Source organism: Embiotoca jacksoni, unplaced genomic scaffold, assembly GCF_022577435.1.
Source record: "Embiotoca jacksoni isolate LCO1_2020_lvr unplaced genomic scaffold, fEmbJac1.0.p SCAF_3, whole genome shotgun sequence".
NCBI lineage: Eukaryota > Metazoa > Chordata > Actinopteri > Embiotocidae > Embiotoca > Embiotoca jacksoni.
In genome coordinates this window covers 18366703-18391515 of record NW_027185381.1, presented here as the reverse complement: position 1 = coordinate 18391515, position 24813 = coordinate 18366703, and the positions used below count along the sequence as shown (strand labels likewise).

At 44.9% G+C, this 24813-nt stretch overlaps 1 protein-coding gene and 1 long non-coding RNA gene across 2 annotated transcripts in view; one reads left to right on the top strand and one right to left on the bottom strand.

Moving 5' to 3' along the window:
* Positions 1–17437, top strand: part of LOC138206432 (zinc finger protein 469) — a 41920-nt gene extending 24483 nt beyond the window's left edge. The window contains exon 2 of the mRNA XM_069163146.1: positions 4318–17437. Within this exon, the coding sequence (XP_069019247.1) occupies positions 4508–16327 (11820 nt within the window). The 5' untranslated portion in view covers positions 4318–4507 and the 3' untranslated portion in view covers positions 16328–17437. The remainder of the gene's footprint in view (positions 1–4317) is intronic.
* Positions 17169–23891, bottom strand: LOC138206434 (uncharacterized). Its single transcript, XR_011178944.1, has 3 exons — positions 23641–23891; positions 20194–20264; positions 17169–17914 (listed from the first exon to the last, which is right to left on the bottom strand). It is a non-coding gene; the product is annotated as an uncharacterized lncRNA (long non-coding RNA).
* Positions 23892–24813: the final 922 nt, after the last annotated feature.

Here is a 24813-nt window from a genome sequence, read left to right as displayed (position 1 = left end):
TCTGTTTTAATAACTGCGGTGGCAGAGTTGTGAAAGCATGCTGGGCTCTGAGCATCACTGACATACCTCTCCTCCTAGCCTGCCTTTAAACAGACATGAGCACCGAGATCTTAAAGGCAAATTGCCTACATAATGGATGTTTCCAAAAATACAGAGGAGCAGGCAGGCACGCTGACCGAGGTTTTGGCGGCGCGCCCTAGCATGGGCCCGGGGCCAGTTGTTCTCACTGTGCATTCCCCCTCGCTGGACCAGTCATGCAGCGAGAGGTGTGAGGAGAGCAGTCAGACAACTTTTATTCTGCCACCTGATCCTCCCCCCCTGCATCCGTCCGATTACACAGCCTACTGGGCTACGCAGCACACCAGCATCCCCCCTTCGCCTCCTGACACTCATCTCTTTGTATGATTTCCCCACTCTTTAATGGCATTCCCTGCTCTCCTGGTAATGCCACTCCTCTTCTCTTCTCTCCACCACCTCTGACCTCATCATCTCTCATCTTCATCTTCCTCTCCTCTCTCAGTGATCTTCGAAACTACTGTGTGATAATATTTCAGTGCACAAGCATCTGGAAAACATGAACAAGTTGGGAAATTCCTAGTAATGACAGTTATTGATTTACATTATTATAAAGGAAGCTATTGTTTGTAGAAGTGGATTGCTCGCCCTGCTGCTGCCCTTCGCTTGGCTCTGATAATGTTTTGTCTCTCTGGAGAGCGATTGTCTTCAGGATCTAACTGCTTTGTGTGGTATATTACACAAATGTTAAATTGCTGCACTGTTCAGATCACCCATCTTGGTAGCTATGGTCTGCTTTTACCATTTCTTGAAGGCACCATTGGGTGCTCTCCTGTTACAGAACACACATCAACAGTAATGTTGAGTAGCTCGGAAGAAAGTGATGCGGAGCCTGTCGTCTTTTAAGTTTACTGACTTTGAGAGATATGGAGCTCATTTGGGGTTTTAGCTTCTTGGAAAATTGAAATTGCAGAAGCAGCTACATAAGACACTGATGTGATGAGTGGACAGAGATTTTCACCTTGCTACCAGCATGTTTTCACTCAACGCAACACCACATACATCCTGCACCAAAATGACTTTCAGGAAATTGAATTTTCTTTCAAGCACCTATAACCCATTCCCTCATTCCAACTCAGACCCTTGTCAAAGTAATGAAAAAGAAAGTTGATCCACTTTTGTTCCAGTTACGTCCTTGCACACGCACAAAAACACACGTGCCCATACCACAAACACACCAGTTCTTGAACACTCAGCAGTCTCAAGCATCAGGGTGGTGTTGTGGTGAAGCCATATGGGGCGCCAATGCTTGAGAAACTTGGTGATTTGACAGGAGGCCTAAAGAACACACACACACACACACACACACACACACACACACACACACATACACACAATGCCTTAATTGACTTGTAAAACTGCACTAAAACACACTTTTATGGAACAAATTTTAGACCAGTCGCACAGGGTTTGATATCAACTTGTGCCCAGCTTTCATTTCTGCCACCACCACATTGTCTTTATACACAGTCCAACAGCAATTTATACTTTTCAAGATAAGTCTGAATAAGCCGTACCAAAGACGCCATCAAATTGGCAGATTAATGTGGGCAAAGTCTGTGGATGAAGTAATTCTGGTTTATGTGGAGGAGACTGGTGCAAGGGGAGAATTACTGAGCTGCACAGGGCTGTAGGGGAAGTGGACAAGGCATTTGTTAAGATATAAATGACCCCTTACTCTTTGTAAGCTGACAGCTCAGGCTTTGGTGCTACTTCTGTAAGGTCCCTGTGATCCTCATACTGCTCCTTTTCTTGCTGCAGGCAGTCATTCTCAGCCTCAAACCGCAACAGCCGGTCTGGGCAAATACAATTGGGGCTATGATGTATGATGTATGATTGTGACTGTTGACTCTGCGGAGTTGGATCAAGCGCTGCCTGGTGGAGAAGCTGGCAGGGCCTTTCACCCCAGTTTCCCCAACCGGTGGCAGAGATAGCTGCAGACACTCTGGCTTTCAGTTTCTGTGGAGCTGTAAAGGGGATGTGATTTTTCACAACTAGGTCTAAACCCAGCCAGGTCTCAGCTTCAACCTTCCCTCCCAACCTGTTAAATACCTCTGGGAGGTTTACCAGAGGATGAGACAAGGAAACACATGGCAGAGCGGGATCCTCTGGGTAAAAATGCAGCATCGTATCTTGCTATTGCATTTGTCAGGTGGTTTCTGGACGTATTTGCTACTGGCCTATGGATGTAAACACAAGACTCAAGACGCAGGGGTAAAGGCCAATCCGTCCTATGTGATTTTTGCCTGTCCTCCTCTCTGTGCCATGTGAGAGTGCCTGCATTTATACTTATTGACCTGTCGGACTGTGAGACCTCATTTATCCTGTAATGCAGTCGACACACCATGCATATGACTTTTAGCTTTAATAAAGCGACAACACATAGTCCTTATGAAAAATGTTGTGCCTTTAATTTCTGATCTGGACTTTGTGTATAAAATGTTTCATCTTGAGTGTAGGTGGTTTGGTTATTTTGCCCGGTTTCACAAATAATTCATTTGTTATCATCTTCCAGATAAGCAGCTCTAATGTTATGTCAAGCAGTCTTATCATAGACTCAATGATGAGTTGATCAGACAAGATCTCTACGAAATGAATTTAGATAAAAAATAACCCTTTTTTTTTTTCATCTATGCAGCCCTGATTAGACAGCTAATTGCACATAGCTGGAATCTAGCTGTGTCTAATACGCAGGTACCTACCTGCAAGACAATGCTCAGTAAAAATATTGGTTGCATTGTTCAGATTTGGTGCTCAAAAAGGAAAAATATTATAGAACACAGAGCCCTTTGTGTAATTAAGTCAGTGCATTGCCGTAAATTAGCAAATCAAGTTTAAGCCCTTGGACTGATAAAGAGGCATTCAGGATTGAAACAATATCAGATTCAGACCACAAAATGGCTCTGGGAGGTTCAAAAACATAATCTGAAAGATTTATGAGGATGGACATATTTACAGTATCTTTTTATCTTTGCACATTTGACTACCCTCCATCTGGTTGGAAAATTTATGGTGCAGAGAAGTGAGCGCATCCTGCTGAAGGTGTGTTTTCAGTTTTCAGGGTAGTCATTGCTGGAGGGAGAGGCCCCATAAAACAGTGCTCACATGCCACACGTTTTATATAGTAATACTGGGATTTCATTATGCAATTCTTACTCAGGCACAAGTTAAAACCCTCCCAAGTAAACCCTTAAGAGCACCCTATATCTGTCAGGAACGTGTCTTGATCAAGGACATGTCCGCATAGCTAAAAACAGAGGCTTGAACCCAGTTCCTCTGGCTAAATGGTAGTCTCTCCAACCCTTGGCCACCCCCAGCATTGGTAATAGCCAGGGAAAGCAGACAAGAAGGTGGGATGGAAGTTTGGTTACTAGGCCAAGAAATTACATTTTGGTGCTAACTCCAAGTTTCATCTGGTCTCACCTCAAAAGAAGCCGGAGCAGTGGAGGGCCAAAGTAAACTAGGACCTGAGAAGCGGTGTCTGGGATGCCTGAGGAAAGGCAACAAACGTCAGTGTGCCCACAGTTCTCACTGTCTAAGGCCTGACTGACTAATCCTCGATATTCCTCCATGATCTAAACCTGAAGCCCTCTGTAGCAATAGAACACTGTGGCATTGTGTCCCTGCTCCTAAGGAGTCTGTGATTCATTTACTGGCAATGCTTTTTGGATCCATGAACTGTATTTTTCTCATCCTCAGTACTGTATTGAGCTTCATCATTTCAAGACCGAACTGGCTTCTACGTGTGATTGTTTATGTAGAGTATTTTGAGTGCGATATGCCATCCATTCACTGTTGCCAAGCAGCAATCTAAAACTCAGACAAAACTGTATTTACTTGTTTGAAATGTCGTTTCACGGAGTAAGGAATCTAAGTGTTAGTATTATTTCCAGGACGAGTAGAAGTAGGAGTTTGGCAGTATATTGAAATTCTCTATTGATTACACAGAGTCTTTGTGCATTGGCAGCACGGCTGTGTGATGCTGCACTAGTGCTCTCTGCTGGCTGAAACAGGGAACATTGTACTTCAACTTTCACATTAAAAATAGATATTTAAATTGTTTATTTAAAATCTTAATATATTTTTCTTGTAACCTACCTTTTATTAACTGTTTGTTTCATGTAGAAATTTCTCCCCTTTCTATTTTCAGTACTAATACCTCAACTAAAAGAATTAAAGATTTCTTTAAATTACATTTTAAAAACAAGGCATCTGATCCTCTCCATTCTCTTTTCCTTCCAGGTCCGCTTTGCTGTGGTGCCAGATCTGCAGTTCACAATGAGGGTGAAGAGATGAACCTGCAGCGAGCAGCCCTGTCCCTGCAGTTCCTGCCACTGGACATTAACTGATTCCTACTACCCAGAAGATGATGTCCCTGTCTCCCAGACAGCACCTCTGAGGACCAGGCCTTCACAGCAAGCATTTGTGCACCATGGCAGGAGAGACTCAGCGAATGTATGCAGTCAAAGAGCCGGACGCTGAGTCCAAACTGCAGGATGAGGGGACGGCGCTGGAACAGCAGAGTGACAAAAACACAAAGGAATCTTCAGAGCACTTTTCAAGCACCAGCACTGAGACCAGAGCCAGCAGCAGAGGGGCGAAAGTTGAAAAACTAGAGAAGAAAAGGGACTGTCATCAGCAGCGTGAGGCTGTCATACGGCCACAACAGGCAGGGAAGATCGACTTCAGATCCCTGCAGAACAGATCCAAATTTGCCACCGACAGGACTTGGTCGAGTGGTAAAGGCAGTCCCCAGTCGCCAAGTGGAAAGGGCCGCAGCCGAGAGAAGGGGAAGCGGTCAGGAAAGACAGAGCGTGGCAACCCGCAGCAGCTGTACAGACTAAGCATTACAAATCCACGCACCGTTGGTATTGCCTACCCACAGCAGAAGGTTTTGCCACCCAAGAAGTTGGACACCAGTCGTGGCCCAGTCTCGGGCAGCTACAGATTCCACGTTCCCAGTATCCCAGAGAGAGAGGCCGAACTACAGCAAGAAGAGCTCAACTACAGCCGCTGCTTCCAGGAGGCTTCCTCTAACCTTACCTCCCCAAGCTTTACCTCACAGGCACTGGGTTCCTCAACTGGAACATCCTCTCATCCACATCCACCCCTGTCACAGCAGCAGCAGCAGCAGCAGCCAACATCAATGGAGAACAACGGTGCACAGCCTGGTAGCCAGCTGATTCTGACTGACTTTCAGCTGAGTGGCTCTAATGCATGGCAGTCTCCTGAAAGGACTTTTAATGGTGCTAACTATGGCGTTTCAACACAGAAATCCACTGCCCTTTCAGAAGTCAATAAGGCAAGTGCCTTTGTGCCTGCTCCATTTCAATATGGATATCATTTAATGGAAGAATCTGCATCTGACTCTTTTTCCTGTGAACAGAACCATCAATCTCAAGACTTTACAAATTCCTCTCTAGGTTCTGTTCATGTGACCCACAACTCTTTTTCCTTTACGTCTGGAGAAGGACAAAACATTGCTCAGAACGGCACTCAGTTCAGTAATGAACAGCAGCCAGATGACCGAAGCTCTTATCCTCTCCCCGCACAGTCACAGTTCATTCAGGGGGTGGTGTCGTCCATCCAGTGTCCTAGGAGTCTGAGTGAGGACTCAGCCAGCAGTGACAGTTCGGGCTCCAGCTCACAGCAGTCAGAACAGGGGAAGGCTTCCCTGCCTGAGAGCACAGACACTATTGGACAGGCAGACAGTAGGGATGCAGCCATCACCCCGGGGAGTAAAAGACACTGTCACCCCAAAGACACAGCTGCCAACCAAAGAACTCTCATTCAAGGAAGTGTACATGCAAGAAATATTTCACAAAGCTCAGCCTCCCCAATGCACTTTCCCAACAAAACATTTAACAACACTCCAGTCAGTAACATTCGCACAGGCTTAATATCTTATGATCAAAACATCAACAATAAGGTTTTAAACAGGCTACCACACTCATGGGAGGGGCCGAATAAAGCATATTCACAGGCTGATCAAAACACAATTCAGTATACTGATATGAATGATAAGTTTCAATTTCAGAACCAGCCAGCACTTGACCATGGGCCAAATTCATCCAAGAATAGCAGAATGCCCTGGCAGCAGATACGGCCAACCTCTGCCATGCCAAACCAAAACCGAATTGAGTTATCGAGGCAAATAAGCAATCAGAAATTGGCTTATATAGTTTCCCCCACTGACTGGCAGGACGATGGTAAATCTCATAAACACAGCTCCCTGAAAAACCCCAGCTCATTTCAGAACAGCAGAACGAGTGATGGGTTTCCAAACCAAAGACAGGAGACGGTAAAACACAACAGTAACACAGTCTCAACTTTTAAAGTAGAGATGAACCATGAGCAAGTTTGTGAGTCCAAAAATAAGGCAGTGTACTTCGGACTCAACCAGTCTCTTCCAGCTGCACCATCACGAAACTATAGCTATCCGCCATTACAGGTACCACCTATGGGACTTATGGTGTCTCCTTATGAATCTCCTCTGCCCTCCCCAGTTCATAACCCTGCATCGAGTAGTACCTGTTCCTCCCTCTCCCCTGCGTCCACTAGCCCTGTTAACATCAGTTCCGAGGATAGTCAGATGTCCAAGTCAGCTCCCCCTCACCTGTTCTATCAGCAGCCCCAAGGAAAAACTCAGCTACCTTCAGATCACCTGAGCACTCAGCCTCACCAGTTTCATTCTGATGTTCCACGAAACCTTCCCTATGCACCAGACAGAGCCAAAGATGACATGATGAGCTACCTGCAAAACAGCACGCATCCAAAGACGACTATGGATGGAAACAAAGGCTACATGGATAGTTTTGGGGTGGAGCATCACCAGCCTCCACCACCGTACTCTGCACATCAGCTGTTAGCCAGCTCGTTAGCAACAGCAAATCTCGACCAGTTAGATGTTCTTCTGACATGCAAACAGTGTGATCAGAATTTCAGCAACCTGGTCTCATTTTTAGGCCACAAGCAATATTGTGCTCAGCACACATTTCCACAAAACGACCTCAAAGACATATCAAAGATGGAGGACAGTAGAAAGTTCCACACAGAGCCAGCAAAAGCCGTGTCGAATGTTTCAATGTCGAGGTGTCCGTCTGACCTTCACCTATCTTTGTTAGGACTCAATAAAAACGGAGAACTGATGTCTGACTGTGAAACAAAAGGAGACAATAAAGATGATCCAATAAAACTCAACTTGTTCTCTGGTCCAGGTAACCTCCCAGTCCCGCTCCCTGAGTTGGAAATGGAGGATGCAAAATTGGACAGCCTAATCACAGAAGCTTTGAATGGACTGGGATATCAGTCAGACAATGCGGAGATAGACAGCAGCTTTATCGATGCATTTGCTGATGATGACCTCACCACTGTCAAAACATCATCAATCAAACAATGTCTCAAAACGAAAGAATCGCTGGTGTTTGAGAGCAAAAATAAACAAGCAGTTGAAGACAGGTCTTTCACGCAGGGAAAGTATTTTTACGACTCTGATGTCGAGAGCCCCAATAAAATATCTCTGAATTTGAAACAAGATGAGAAAATTAACATAAAAAAAGAAGCCTCTCATAAAAATTCAAGAATTGCCTCCAGGGAGAAGACGTGGGAACAAGACAGCAAAGTGAAGGAGGCAAGAAAGCTGTGCAAGCGTGAGGACGAAAACACAAGCACACAAAGATTTCTCTTATCCAGCAAGTTTTCTGAGCGTTGTGGTGTTAAAAGCTTTCAGGACAACTCTGCACTTCGAGGGTCAACGCCCTCACAGGCCTCCACATCTCCAACATCAAGAACTGCAGTGAAAGAGAGCAAGAGGAAAAGCACTGGAGGGGGCACCTGGAGCAAAGAACTGATTCACAAAATAGTGCAACAGAAAAATAAATTCCATAAGCTCCATGTTAAAGGTACCAAAAACCTTCAGTTTTCCTTGGTGATGGAGAGACTAACTCCCACCGTGCAGAACCCTGCATTTGGGGAATACGACTACGTCTCTGACTCAGATGATGAATGTGAGCCTGTAAAGATAGCAAGCCAGGGCCGACTGAATCAAAGCAGTCGGTGTAAATACACGTACACAAAAGAGTGCAAATGGCGAGCGAGGAGTGAGAGGGACCAGGCAGCGTGGAGACACGAGTCGAAGGAGTGTTTTCAGATGAAAAAGAGCGAGGAGGTTTCTCTCTCGCCTGAGAAACACGGTTCCTACCAGAGACTCAGGAGGAGGGCCAGCAGGTCCTCCACAAGCAGTGAACACAGCACATCTGTCCGTGTTTCGAGCGACAGCATCAACAGCCCCAAAAGCACTGACCGCACTGACTCAGACTGTGAGAAGAAGACAGACAAAAAGAATGACTCTCCAGAACAGAAAACCCATGAAAGGTCCTCCCCGCAGAAGGTATTTAAAGAGTCCGGCACACTAGCACTGACATTCACTAAATCTGTCAAGAAGTATAATACTGACAAAGCCATTCACTCTGATAACAAAGACAGCACGGATGATCCAAAGAAGTATCATTCAAATCCAGAAGCTGCTGATCTGGTGTCAGCCTCACAAAAAGCAAAAGACACAATGAAAAACTTTGAAAAAAGCAGAAGCTCTCACACAAAACCGAGAGAAAAAGTCACATCTCACAGACCGGAAACGGGCACAACAGTCTGTTCAGACAGAAACAACCTACAGAGAACAGACGATCTGTGCCCCAAAGAAGAACCGACACAAGATAACAAGACACCACAGTTTGATTCCCACTCTCCGACCGTCACCAAAGAAACTGATTTCAGTTTTGCCAAACACACAAAGGGCAAAAGAAGAGAGGGGCCTCAAGCCACACAGCCAGAGCTATCAGACAGCACCATGTTTGAAAAACAAAGTGACGGTGTCTACATGGTCAAGGAGGCCATTAGTTTAGTCAATGACCTAGACACGCACAAGCCTGCATCCCTTTGCACCTCTTTGATGGATGAGGTGTGTCTATCTCCGACTGAAAGCCAAGGCCCGCTGATACAAAAAGATACGCTCCCCCTCATGCCCTACCCTCTGGATCAGGAGCAGGGGCTCATGAAATCCCCACTCTCATTTGACACCTCATCAATGTTTGGGGACCTCACAGGATTCGACAGTGGCCTTTACTCAGAGATGCCGATTCAGAAAGAGGGTTTCCATTCGATAGAAAACACAGCCGATAAGAAGGAAGAGTTTGTGCCATCTTTCTCTCCCTTTCTGGAACCAAGAGACTGGAGCCTCAGTTGCCCTGTGCTATCAGACGAGATATCTCAGTACAAAGGCAGCCCTGAGAAATCAAATGAAAAGAAGCCAGATTACAATCACGTTCCTTTGTCTCTGCCAGAAAAAATAATTGACTACAGTGCAAATCTCAACAGCTGCGCATCAGAGGATGAGCTAGAGATAAAGAGAATAGTGAATGAGCTTGAAAACCAGCTGCAGACAGCCAAGTTGGAGAGCCCACCGTTACTCGCGCAGGATGTCCCCAAGCAGCTGCAAATGAGCAAATTTTCACCTTTACGTCTGGGTGATGAGTCAGAGATTGAAGGCACTGGCTTGAACATGAAATGCCCTGTGCCAACCATATATGGACCAGTTGCGAGTTTGCCTCCAGAGCCTTTTACTGAAGCTGGACTCCCATGGTCCAGTGCTTTCCAGTTTGATCTCATAGATGAACACCACAGTCCCCACACTCCGATTCACAATGAACCAGGGGCGCTTGAACATTTTACTGAAAAGGGGGATCATGCTGCAAATTTGATTTCCACAGCCTCACATGTTGAGCACCCACAGCTCCACCATGACCAGAAATCAGAGGAGAGAAGTGCTGAAAAAGAGACTCCTGTGGAAACAAAGGAGGAGCTTTTAGAACAGAGGAGATACACAGAAAACCTCATGAAAAGCCTGGAGGTGATTTCGGACTCTATATTCAAAAAAGAGCCAATTATATCCGCACACAAGAAGCCGAACGTCAACTCGCTCACAAGTCAACAACATCAAGAAATTGAATGCCAGGCAACCGATGCAGCTGAGAGAGAAGATCGTTGTGAAAAGGAAGCAATTACCGGAAAGGAGAATATATTATCACCTCCAAATATCAATGAGCGGAAGGATGAAATTGAATTCATTCTGAATGAGTCACAGTCATCGCTCTCCAACAAGGCTGACCCCACACTCACTGGCAACCAGCCAATTTCATCACATCCCAGTGAGCCTGCAGAAAACAAGGATTACAATGCAGAGACTAAAGTCACATCAGAGGAGGATATCACTGGGAACAGAAGTGTGACCGAGTCTGCTCACTGCTCGAATGTGGTGACACAGGAGCCCCATGTGGTCGAGGAATCCCGCGGGAACAGAAATGCAGAGGGTGGTGTGTTTAAAAACAATAGTGACGGCCAAGAATATTCGACTACAGATGGCAGTGAGGAAGCAGAGGCAGCGAGGGGAATCACTTGTCAATCTGATGGTCGTCCTTTATCACCAGCTGCAGATGACCCCTGTCTAGACACTGGCGAGAAAATGGCGGATGTGATTAAAGCAGCACTGCAGCAGCGATCCGTTGATGATAATCCTGCAGACATTAGCTCATCGCATGCTGGTGAATTGAAAGTGGAAATGTCAGGCAGTGTAACTGAGGTACTAGCTGTTGAAACATCAAAACATTCTCCCTGTAACAACTCCAGCCCTCCGAAGACGTACAGTGACTCTGATATGTCGGTGGAGATCGTCACCACAGACGAGCCCTGCAGTCCACTACTGGTGGACAGCCGTACAGAAAGCAGCAGCCGCTGCTCACCCTTCCATGACACGCAGTCCATCGAGGGACAAAGCAATCTGTTGATCCTCTCACAGTCTGATGGCATCATTAACAGTGATTCCTGCAAAATTACTTCGTTTAATGACTCATTAAAAACTGAGACAGGTCTCGTCTGTGAGTCGATTCTAAAACAAGAGGAGATTTTAAATGTTCAGGACATCAAAGAACACCTTCCTTTTGATTTCATGGCAAGTCAACATAATTCACCGTGCAGAGAGGAAGTGGAGGAAAATCACTGCGTCTTTTTAGACACAGCCCCACCCATCAGTCCTCTTTTATCAACCTCTCATCAGACACCCATGCAGCAATATGACGAACAAAAGGATTCATGCAAGCCAAAAAATAAATGCAATAACAAATCAACTGATCAAGGCTCAATTCAAAATGCCAAATCCCCCATAAACGAAGATGATAACCAAAATGTCAAAGACGCATTAAACACAGCTGCTGAGATGGAGTATTCTTTGATAAGTCCTCCTCACCTTGACTTGGGAGTCATGCAGTGTAAAATCCCCAGCTCTAAAACCCCCATCCCCTCTCCACTTGCTGTGACCGCCGCAGCAGAACCACCAGACGTGCCAGACAGCCTAAAAAAAAGAGATCTAATGTATGATTTCAAGCTCAGCCGTCTCAACTACAACAGCGTCTCAGATGAACCTCCACAGCTGAATCAATATCACTACATACCAATATCACCAGCCAGCAAACTGGACAAGAATCCAGACATCCAGCAGAGACCCAGAGTTGACTGCGAATCATGTGACCTGAGCGTTAACCCTGCACTGATTTTTGACAAAACTGTAACAGATACAGCAGTATCACTGAACTCAGATCCTGCTGCTAAACTACATTCATCAGATGAGCCACTGGTCCTCCAGCCGAGTATGAAATTCACATGTTTTTCTTTGGGTCTCCCAGCTGAAATCAAAAGAGCAGATTCCTCAGCTGACAACGTCAAGACAGACTTGGAGGTTTTCCACGATCCAGTTGAACCTGTTGATGATCTACACACACACGCTGACCCCATGAGCAAGGCTGAAGCAGAGAAATTAGATTCTCACCAGGCTTCTGTTGAGGACAGTACACTTCTCAAAAAAGACTTTTCAGATGGTCCGCCCACTCCTAAGCCACTCGTCATCTGTGAAAATGAGCAAATGCCTCTTCCACCAGACCCATCAGAGAAGCAACCAACAATAAAGACTGGCCAGTGTTCAACCGCGCACCAAATACACAAAGAAGCCGCACAAAAAAAGACACAGACCAACGCGCAGCAGGGGAAAGTGCTCTGTGAAATCTGCTTCATGTGCTTCAGGACTGTGCCAGGGTTAAAAAGGCATAAGGCCATGAAACATTTGGTCAGAGCTGAAAAATCCATTGGCCTGCAGAGCACAGCATCAAGCCATCAGGGGACTGTGTTTATTTATGAAGCATCACAAGCCACAGAGAAAAAACATAAAGATGATTCACAGACCTGTTACCCAACAAAAATAGATGGGCTGCTGGAGCCAAGTAGCACTCTCGTATCTAAAGCAGCAGAGACTGAGTCAGTCCTGGAGGAGACGACAACTGAGACAAGTGCAGTGGCCGAAGATGAAATGGGTCATCAAACCCCTCTGCTGCCAACAAAAGCAAAGAGGAACAACAAAGCTAGAAAGAGCAAGAGCAGCGGGGTAAACATGAAGCCTGACCCTTTCTCTGATGAGTTTCTGAATATATTAAAAACAGACATACTTCAAGCCATAAGTCCTGAATTCAAAAGCAGTGCACTACAAGACTGCAGCAAGTCTCCCGGGGACGAAGGGAAAATCAATGACAGGACTGTTACTGGAACGGAGGAATTCCCTCAACGCGTTACTTCAGATTCTGGTTTTGACAAAACATCCCGCTCTCCAACAACAGAGCCAAATGTTTTTAATGGAACCGTAGAGCTAAATCACATCGCTGACACAGAGGAGATGAAATGTGCAAGCATAACAAAGATGGCAAATATGGAAGTGTGTGCAGATAATAATGTGGAAGGTATTGCATCTGTAGACGAGGGTATTACCGGAGAATGTGATGAGTCCAGAAAGACTGAAGAGATGTGTGAACAGAAAGGATCTGAAGAGAGCCTCGCCCAGGAGATTCTCAGGAAAGTGGCAGTGGAGATCAAATGTGAGAAAAACAGCGGCCCTGCAGACAAAGTACATCCTCTCTCCTGTTTGAATTCGGCCCCTCTCAGTCCTCCCAGCATTAGTCCAGATCTGAAGGCCTTACTTGACGACGACACCACGTTCTCACAGCTGTTCCCCAGAGATGAGGAGGCCAAAAGGAAAAAGTGCCCGAGGGTGTACAGCAAAAGAAACAAAAGACAGAAGCTGTCGCCCCGGTCAGATGTGACTCCGGACTACCTTCCTCCTGAAACTCCTGTGCAAAATAAAAATCAGTTCGTGGAAAACCAAGCTGAGCAGACATTCCCTGACAATCAAACTAACCCCTGTGAATATGAGACCATTTCTATTGATGATGCCATCATGTTGAATATGTGCCACAACAGCACAACAAAGACTGATGCCACGCCAGATGTTAAACAAAGTGATCAGGAGGAGAACGTTAAAGAGCTTCACAACAATCTCTTAAATCCACTGGAGAGCACCATTGATAAATCTTTAATTGAATGGAGTGGCTCCGGTGACTTCAGTGGCTCAGCGGTGACCTCTGACCCCGACACTTGCAAACCAGAAGCGACAACCACACCCTGCCCTCTGCCAGCTGCCCCCTACACTGTGGAGCCATGTGTCACAGAGGGTGTCCACACCTACCACAGCATCGACATCCAAAACATCAACACCACCTTTCAGCTTCCTGAGATTCAGTTCTTCGACTCTAATAAAGATATCTCCGTAGCTCCGCCTACTGCAGCTGTTGACACGGAGAACAGAGATGATGAAAAGTCAAAGAAAGCAACGGAGCGGCGAGGCAGGAAACGACAAGATGGTGGAATGAAGGTCAAGGATAAGCAGTACAAGTGCAAAGTGTGCTTCACTTGGTTCCTCACTCTCGGTGAGCTGAACTTTCACAAACTCTCCCACAACCCCTCTCCTCCTCCGACCTGCTACATGTGTGTGCAGCGCAAGTTCAGCTCGAGGGAGCAGCTGAGAGACCATCTGAGGGAGAAACACGCCAAGAACAAGACGGGGATCTGGACCTGTGGAATGTGTTTGAAGGAGATATCAGACGTGTGGATGTATAACGAACACTTGCGAGAGCACGCCACTCAGTTCGCCAGGAGGGGGCAGACTCAAGGCTCCATGTTGGGCATTTCTGGCTGCTTCATGCAGGAGACAGCAGTGAAGAACTTTATCTCCTCGATCATGCAGCACCGCCCCAGCAAAGCCAACAGAGAGTCCAGCAAAGCTACCAAAGAGCAGGAAAAAGCTGTTTCTGCCAACAGCCCTGTGCGAGAGGGGAACGCCTCAGAGGGGGCGGAGCCTAAACTTCACAGAACTAAAAGCAGCAGCGGGGCCGGCGGGAAGCAGAGCACGTTAACCCCGCTTGAGGTCCTTCACAAAACAGAGACACCTAAAAGTGTGGAGATGCATCCCAACTGCAAAGACCCCTCAAGAGACTGCCACCACTGTGGGAAACAATTCCCCAAACCGTTCAAGCTCCAGAGACATTTAGTGGTTCACAACCTGGAGAGGATTTTCCTGTGTCACAAATGCCCCGTCTCTTATCAGGAGGCTCAGGAGCTGAAAGATCACCTAAAGGGCGCTCACGAGGAGATGGACGAGTTGGATTCAAAGCACACCACCCTTTACACCTGCGAGCTCTGCGCCGATGTCATGCACGTGATTAAAAAATCCTTCATCTGCAGCACCTGTAACTACACCTTCTCTAAGAAAGAGCAGTTTGATCGGCACATGGAAAAGCACCTGTCAGGGGGGAACAAAATCTTCAAATTCCGAGGCGTCCTCCGACCTGTCAAAGTCTCCGCGTCCAAAGAAGATGAATGTGATTTGCCTGCAAGTAAGAAGAGAAGAATTCTGTCTGACAGTCTACAAGAAAATAGCTCCGACAGCGGCATCGCTAGTGTCAGCTCGCTGCACTTAAATCAAAACTCTGACACGCAGTCTTCAAAACCCTCCGTGTCCACATCAGACGACTCCACACAGACCACTGCCAACGAATACCACAGCAACACGAGCAAAACAAATGTGAAGACTGAGGACATCGCTGAGGACTACTCTGAACTACTCGTAGAGCTGGAAAAATGTATTCAGATGGGCTCGGCGGAGTCTGCTGCACCCAAGGAAGAGGAAATTGACCCGGCTCCCTCACCTAATCTTGATAAGGAGGCTAATGGAAAATCAATTACTGAACCATGTGACGTGAAAGAGGAGAATGAGTCAGTCTGCATTAGAGCAGAGACAACTTCGTGGTCAGCATCTAAAGAGAGGAGTAGTGCAGCGGAGGAGACTGTTAAAGCAAAGGAAGGCTGTGCTCAAGGTGACACAAATGAAACTGAAGGAAAAGCAGATTCACCTCCATCTAGCAAGAAGTCTTTTGTCAGCCTGAGAGAAAATCAACTCATTCCAAAGACACCTGAGTCCGCAAAGCATGATTTAGCTGTTGATGTGACGGAGCAGCAGAGGGATGCTGAGCAGTGGCATCACACGTCCAGAGCTTCCAGTAATGACAGCAAACAGCAGATATTATGTCATGGTGCTGAGCAGGAGAGTAGCAGTCAGATGAAAGACAAAGTCGCCCCAGCAAAAACAACTGACAACAATAAAAACAGCTCGACAACCAGCAGCGTGAAGGCTGCAGAATCGACACCAGTCCTCCACTCCAAAGTTTCCCTCAACGCTTCAAACGAGGACAAGGAAGCTGTGAGACCACAGAAGAAGAGGAAGGACATGAAGTCCCCTCACAGCCTGCAGAGGGTTTCCTCTCCATTCACACAAGAGAACTTTGGTGTTGATTCGAGGGCCAAAAAGAAATTTCGCCCGAGCAATTGTGCAAATCCTTCTGTGCAGAGAAAGTCCGACGGACCTAACGAGTACCCCGTGCTGTCCTCGGTACGGGACGACGTTGTTAGCAACAAAATCGTTTCCAAGTGCAAGACCTTAAACTTGGGGTTGCAGTCAAAAAGAAGTTTGCTTGACAGCTGCACGCAAAAGAAAGCTGAGATTGTTTCGCCTCAAAACGGGGACTATAAAGCCAAGAAGGGATCTATGGGGAGACCGCTGCATCCCCCTATAGCTAAAGTGTCCTCAGTTCCCATGAACAACTCTTTGAATAAATCTAGGCCAAAGATGGGGGTTAGGGCAATGGAGAGTCATTCTTACCGGACAGCAGAGTCCCAGAACAACCTTCTCAGCCAGCTGTTTGGCCAAAAACTCACTAGCTTTAAGATTCCTTTAAGGAAGGACACGTCTGAATCTATTAACTGAGGGGGGGTTTGAGGGATCTGTGAATAAAGAGACTGTAAATGTTCACAGTTATAAAAGTTTAAGACAATTCATTATGGTGAATGAGATTGCACGGCTCTTTTCTGTGAAATGCTATCTTTCAATACTTACATAGTCACTTTATGTCTTCTTTGTTTGTTTGTGTGTTTTTATTACACAAATGTGAGGACGAATGGCAGAGAGGAATTTTGGGTCAAAACTAAATATGTTAGTTGGGGGATAACCAATGAACTTTTTGAGAGATTATATTTCATTTACCTAAAGGAGAGAAAAAAAAATACTTGAAAATACAGTAAAATACTTCCTTCTAAGAAATGCATGTTCATTTTGCATTCATAACATGATTTTTTTTTTTTTTTTTTTTCTGGTTTAAAAGGACCAAATGACATCATAACTGACTTGGACTATTGTCTGTGCACCTTGTACATGCTTCCAGCGTATTAATTTTGTATTATTATTTTTTTTAACTTTACTGTACTGCATTGACATTCATCATATTAGCCTTTTGTATAAACATTCCCTGGTGCTACATTGTGTTTAATTGTAATGTGAATGCCAATGTCCTCGGAAGGGAACACGAGATCTGTAGCAGTTACAGTACAATACATCCAACTGTTTTTACTGGTTCTCTGTAGTTTATTAAAGATACTGTGTAAAACCATCTAAGTAATTCATATGTAGGCTGATAGAGCACAAAATTAGGAAAGCTTCCATTGTATAAACTCAGGTGCATACAAGGACATCACAGTCCCAAGACCTGTATTTGGAGTTCTTCCCATGCACTGATAATACCACACACAAATTACAAACTCAATCATCTGTGTCTGAAACTCCAAATGTTTATTATGAATAGTATTTACTAGGACAACAAAGGTGCTTTATCTTGTTTATACTGTATGTATCTTACATTGTATAATATTGTAGGTAGATTATTGTTTGGTGTAATGCTTCATGTCAAAGTTTTATTTTAATAATGTACAAAATGAATCAGATTGAGAAGAAAGGGAAATGCAGTGCCTCTTGCAAGTTGTAAAGTGGTTCACTAAGTGCCTCTTTTTATGGTTGGTTATTAAAGATCCGTATTGGTCTCTCCCTACTCTTTTCTTCCTTTTGTTCATGACATGTTTTGCAAATGTTCCTACTTCCATCCCTGCGGACCGCAGCTGTCACCACATGCATCAAACACTGGAAGCAGTGGAAGCCGCTTGTGCCTGGAGGCAAAAACAGGTGCACACACAACAAAGTCTGACTTCATTTCTTTGTCTTCAGAGCAGCACTTCAGTGAGCTCACTCTTCATCTGAAAGATGAGCGTAAATGTATTTTTACTACAGGGAAACATTCAGCAGAAGACAACCGTATGCTGGTGTGTCCGCGAGCGCCGGCGAGGAGCTCTCGCTCGTGTCATGCCTCCGTCACGTTGCTCTCTCACCACATGTAAAATGGCTTCTATTCCTACATGAACATTTTTCATCATCACATAGGAATAAAAAGCCATACTACACAGTGGCATATATGTAGAAACAAAGCGGAGTAGTCTTCTCACGTCTTCCGCTGAATCACCATGAGACCTGAGAAAACAGAAGACAGAAAGGAGGTTACTTTCTTGAAGCTCAAGTATTTATCTATTCTAAAATAAGATAAAAGGTGAAACTTTAACTTTGTAGTCAAATGTGGACGGAAATTGAGATCTGTATTACAAGACAGGAAACGTGTACATCTATCAGCAGACTAACAAGTCAGTGTTAACTGAATCAGATTTGTACATGTGAAAATGTAGCTGCTATTTCTTTAAATCATAGATCAACAGAATATGTTGCCTCTAGACTTCATAATGTGTCAGGATGTCTTGTAATGTTACAAAGCAATATATAAATATAATCATTTTTATTGAAAGTTTACAAGGTGTTAGGAACACGCTGGTGTTTTCTGTAAACACAGGAAGCAGCCATGTGTTGATTCAGAGGAAGTGTGGAGGAAATAACTTCTCTAATTAATTTAGTGGGAATACTGATTTGGCAGCTCCCACAAACACCATATTTTTGGACTCACTGGTGACAACTGAAAATAAAGCAGGCGAAACAGACTTCAATCCCTGTCTGCTGTTCTGCCTCGCAATATATCAAAGTTTCTCCAGTAGTGCAGAGTTTAGATTCTTGAAAGTACGCTGGCAGGTGTGTTTCACCTTGACCTCTTATGACAGAACAGTAAAAGTCATGAATGACAGCTTAAAGATATAAATTGACCCTCAGTTTCTTTACAGCAGATGAGAAGCTGTGATTAAGGCTTTTTAAGATAACTCGGACAGAAATTACCTGGAGTTCAGAAACTTTTATTTTATTTTATTCAGTTTGGATGAAGTCCTGAGATGCACGTGTGATTCTCAGAAAGCTTTTCAGACAACGGTTACATTTCTCAGATCCAGACTGTACCATATCTGTGAATTAAAGATCTTTGACATGCCTAAATTTAATACTGATGTTACAAAAACAGCAGAAGTCTATGCACTAAACATTATTGCATAAATTGCTCTCAATGATATTGACAATATTGGCAAATAATGCCAGTTAAAAAAGGTTTCAGCACTTATATACTAGCAGTTTTTGCTTGAAATATAATCGCCATAAATGCAATTGAATTAGCTAATAACAAGTATATTTAATTTATGCACATTTTCACCTACATATTAGCAGAATATTCCTGGTTTTAATATACATATAGATCTGACAAAAGGTTTGTCTCTCTCAATATTAGTTGGGTGTACAAACCACAATGCTGGCCTTATTGTTTTCGTCACTTTTTAGTATAACCATCTGTGTGCCTTTTCACTATTGACACATGTCTCCCTTGATGTCCGCCTGCAGGTGCCCCACTATATGGACAAAACTTTGATCAGAAGTATATTAATTACAAATAATTCACTGAGCTTTTGCTCATAACTTACCGTAGAAATACCTTACTAATAACCTATTTGTTGCTGTCAGCTGATGTATTGTTGAGAGTCAACCTGAATATCAAAGTGGTTCACTGAGAGGAAATGTTTTGTGGTTTTGGCAGAATTCCTTTCTCTCATTCACACCAATAATTGAATCCTTTCACAATTGTAGATTCACAGCATAAACCAAATGAAAAGGGTTGGAGTGGGTGGATGAATGACCATCTGTTGATATGTGTGTGTGTGTGTGTGTGTGTGTGTGTGTGTGTGTGTGTGTGTGTGTGTGTGTGTGTGTGTGTGTGTGTGTGTGTGTGTGTGTGTCCCTGTCGTAAATAGATGCTATTGATGCAGTGGCAGTAGTATCAACATTAATTAGAAAAGAAACGACTTGCTGAGAATCACAATGTGTTTTATTTGAGCCCCACAAATGAATCATTTAAAAATACAGAGAGATTGAAAAAAGTTTGATCTCATTTAAAAATGTGTCACTGCCAAAGAGTCCCAACAAATTCTAAAAGACCAAGTGATGTTGCCTGGGTTTCTGTGTTAAAATTACCTAATTAAATCTTGCTACATATTCAATTAGCCAGATGATGCCGGCTTCATTCTCTAGACTGGGATTCATTTCATTGCACTGCAGGAATCCCGGCCAATCACTGATCCAGTTATGAGTGTTGGTGCCCGAAAGCTGCGTGATTGATGGCTTCGATGACAACTGAGCCACCGAGACATGCAAGTGAAAAGCCTGTGATTGACATGTCGAAATACACAATTATAATAGAAGCGAGATAAGTGACATTCTTTTTAGGTATTTAAAGGTCCTCTTCACTTGTGCTCCTTTATGTCATGCTGTACTGGTGATTTAATGAAAAATGTATGGCAGATATTTTAGCCTAAAATGCACTTGGATTTTACCTGAACCTCACGGTCTGCTCGGTCTCCCGCCACAGTGAATCTCGCTCAGGGCCGGCGATCAGCAGCTGCGGCTGATGAAGACAAAATGAAAGTCGAGATCTCAGTATATTTTGTCACAGTTTAAGCCAGAATGTGTCACACAGAGCGCGTAGGAGCCTCGCACACCCTGCAAGTCAGGCATCCTTTTATCATCTGATCTATGAGGAAACTCTCCAGAGGCACAGTCATGCAGGAGCATGACAGGAACGCTTTGCACTTTGAAGTAGAGTGACATTATCAGTAAGTATGGTCTTGAAATAGCATCTTCTCTCTCTCCTTCTCACTTCTGACTCTCCCTCTCTGCCTCGTCTGATCTCTGACTTTCTTCCCTCTATTTTTCTCTGCCTCCACCCTCATTTTCCCGCTCGTCCTTTTCTCGCGCTTTTCTTCTCTCTTCACCATCAATTTCCAATTCAGCATCTCACCCTCTCTTCCCGGTTTTCCATCTGCCTCTTCCCATTTTCTTCTTTCGCCCTTTAGCTCAGTCAGTCACCTGATTTTTTTTTCTTACATTTTCCTCTCTGCATAATTCAACTCATTTCTCCCCACATCACATTTTCTTTGTCCATCCCTTCATGTTGCACGCTCACCTTTCCATCCACCCTTCTCCCTGGTTTCCCCTCCCTTCCTTCCTGTCCTGCTGTCTCACCTCACCCTCCACTCCCTCCACCCCCACCGTGGAGTGTGCTGTTGGCTGCCTCTCAGGGAGGTCATGAGATCAGGGACAGATAGAGATGGGCTACTGGTCAGCGGTAATGACACACAGGCTGAGAGGCCACTCGGGTTACCTCTGTTGGGAATGTGAACTTTCAGCCATCACTGAGAGATAAATAGATAGATGGATGGGGAGGAATTTGTTGCACGAAAGGGGAAGGAATGACTGAGCATCCCTCTCTGCACACACGGGGGAGATCGTGATGAATTTCCACTGGGATGATATCTGAAATCATTTCTGTACGACAGCGAGAATGTGTATGAATAATTCAACATAAACACGTTCCCTCTGGTGTGAACAAAGAGGACAAAGAAATCTTTGAAATCAAGACATCAATCCAATTTTGCCTGACAACCATCAAAACACCAAGTTCACCCTTAAAAATCCTCAAATAGAAGTAAGAAAACTACGCAGGAAGTCTGCACTCCCACAAGACAAGACGAAGAACCTGGAGTAGGACTCAAAGGAACTGGGGCAGTAGTAGCATCGAAATGAATTTCAAAGCAAATGAGCTGATAAAAAAACATCACTGTGGGTGAAAGGTAATGTGGGAAGACGAGGCATTAAAGTTACACCAAGCACACTTTGGATTTCTTAATTAATGGCATTGCACCAGGAAGTCGTGGTCCCTTGCTGCCAACCATTTGTCAGGCCAGTCAGCACTAGAGAGGGAACAGGCTGCACACAATGGCTAAAAGCACCTGTTTGATGTTCCAGGTTTGCAGGAATAAATGAGGTTGTGCTGTCGGGACTATGCAAACAAATGAAAGCCTGCTGGTGTGTGTCTGCAGCGACTGGAACACTGCACCCAACAGTAGGTGTCTCCAGAGCAGCCGGCGCCAAAAAAACACACAATTTAATAAAACAAAGTTTTCTACATACGCGCGTCGTAATTAGTTTGCTGAATCTGCTGTAAGTATAATTTTCTAAATGATATATGAGGCATTCCTGAGAGATTCTATTTATACCACTTCCATGCAGATCCATTGCACTTCTCCGAGCTGTTTACAGACTGGAGGACAAATCAGCAGGTAGAAATAGGGCGCTGAGAGTTAGGCAACAAGAAATAAAAAACGATCTTGTGATGGTAAATTGGGCTGCGTGACATTTTGAAATTGATCAAACTTCAATTATGTATGTGTAGGCTTGAATTCCTCACGTTTCATAGCATAGACCAACATGCAGTGAAAACAACCCTTTATAGACACAGCCGGAACCTGGTGGCCGGTAGGGATTCCTCGCGTACCTCAGAGACTCTCTCCATCCGTCCACCGCCCCCTCCGCCCCTTATTACTTCTCCACTATAACCTTCATCCCCTCCTCCACATCCACAGTGTGCTTCGCTCCTGCAGTCTCTGTGTTTATCACAGTGAACCTGAAGGATCTACCCTGACATTTGATGTGGCACAAAATTGGATTTCCACTGTGATTCTCTCCCCAAGCCCCTCGTGGAGTGTAATCCACGCTGCGACTAATTGAGTGACATGCCAACAGCCTGAGCGTGTAAATGGATGGTTGCTGGTGAAATGTGTCTGTGACCTGCTCTCTTTTTTTTTTTCCTGATGGCCTTTGAGTGGAAATGACACACGCACACACACACACACACACACACACACACACACACACACACACACACACACACACACACACACACACACACACACACACACACACACGTCCTAGCTGTGCAGGATTCTCCAGTACAAAGACACATTTCATCCTTTGTCAATGTCATTTCTCTTTGTTGCCTATTGAATGTGACCCTGCACGTAGTGTTGTCTGGCCGCCTGTGACATTCACAACTAATCTCAGCAACAGAAAATCAATTTCCCCTGCATAATAAACAACACATGCTATAGACTGGCTGAACTTGTGTGATGGCTGAACATGAATTACCGGGTTTGACAATGATATTACGCCTTGTGCACAAGCAAAGCTGTAATCTAAAGTGGGAAACAGAGGTGTCAGTGACAGATGTTACAGGATGACTCACCACAGCTATGTCACCTGTCTGACCACCAATATCCCAGAAAGCATTGCTTTAACCATGACAAATCCCTCATGCAGACAGAAGAGCTCTGTAACAATGACGCAATAGACAAAAGAGCATTTTTATTTTTTTTTCCCACCCCATGTCGATAGGTTATCTTTGCTCAAAATCCCTACACTCTAATCTTGAATCTCTGTCATGCCTTCTGCTCTGGAGACCCGCATCTGATTTGGATTTGAATAATTCAAGCTGTTTTCCTCCCCAGAGGACTAAATACAGCAGTTTCCTCTTCATTAAAAACTTTACACTGATGTGTGTGTGTGTGTGTGTGTGTGTGTGTGTGTGTGTGTGTGCGTGCGTGCGTGCGTGCGTGCGTGCGTGCGTGCGTGCGTGTGTTTGTGCCTCCTCATACAGTGAGCCCTCCTTCCACACCCCCACTAAAATATACACACCCACACAAATTCGCACAGACAGGCTGGGACTGGGATGTAGAAGTGTGCACTAAACACACACACACACACACACACACACACACACACACACACACACCCTCCTGAGGTTTGCTGTGACACGTTCTGAAAACATGATAATTACTTTGAACAAGTGAGTTGCTGGCAGCGATTTAAAGTGTAATGGCAGGCAGCACGTATCAAAAGACACTGATGAATGAACTCGTAGACGGATGACAATGTGGCATACGTACCTGCAGGATTTCATTCACCAGACTCTCCCTGCTTCTCCCCTCAGCTTGCCTCTCACCCGTGCCTCCCTCTTTGTGGATGCGGCTGCGCCTGCCGGTGTGTTTCTGGAGTCTTCACCCTATCGAGTCGGGGACCGGGGCTCAGCTGCAGAGACTGACATCATCCCTTTCAGAGAGGAGGTTTTCCCCTCCCGCTATCTGCACCCTCTCTCTCTCTTTCTCTTTCTCTCTCGCTGTGTCTCGCTCTCCCCATCTCTCCCTCTCTCACCCTAACTCAGCCACTCACTCTGTACAGTAGTATTCTCCTCCTATCTCTCCCTCCCCTTTCTCCTCTTTTTTTTTTTTTTAACCTCTCCTTATCTCTGTTCTGCTTCCTAATATTGCTGCTATTTTTCAGAGCCACCACAGGTGAGTGACGCTGGCACTAAAAACTGTGGCTCAATAGTAACAAGTGCTCAACTAGGACTGTGCTATTAACAGCAGCCTGGATTTATACTGTATTTTTACCCCCTCATAATCATGTGAATCTGCCACCACACAGGAAACTTATCCACTAGGAGTTTTTACATTAGAGGTTTTATTAATAGATGTGGTTGCCTGCAGGTTTTTCACAATTAGCTTCCCTTTTTCCTCCCTCCCCCTCCTGCATCTCCTTTCCATTCCTGTTAAAGATCAAGGACCGAAGGAGAACATCAAGACTGAAGCCTAATGGGCAGTCTGCTTTCACCTATCCAATTCTTTTAGATCAGCACGAATGAAAAAGGAAAGGAGCTAAGCATAGGGAGCCGCTTTGAGTCTATTGAGATGGATGCCTGCTGTGGTGCCTGCAATGGTGGAGATGGGTGTTGCTGTCCATGGTGCTGATTACACTTGCAGGAGACATCACTAAGGACAGCAGTGACCCTGCAGACCCACAGAAAATAGCCTTCAACAGAGCAGGGAGGGAAAAACCTGTTTCAGCCGCTGCAGAAAAACCTTAATAAATACACATGCACAGGCTTGCGCGGACACACATTCACACACAAGTGTACACACAGACAAAGACAAACACACACACACACACACACACACACACATATAGAGAAATATCCCTCCCAGCCTCCTCCTCTGTCTTCCGCGGGCATTTCTCTGCGTCTCAACTCATTTAGGCTTACATTCATCATTGTAAGGTAACTG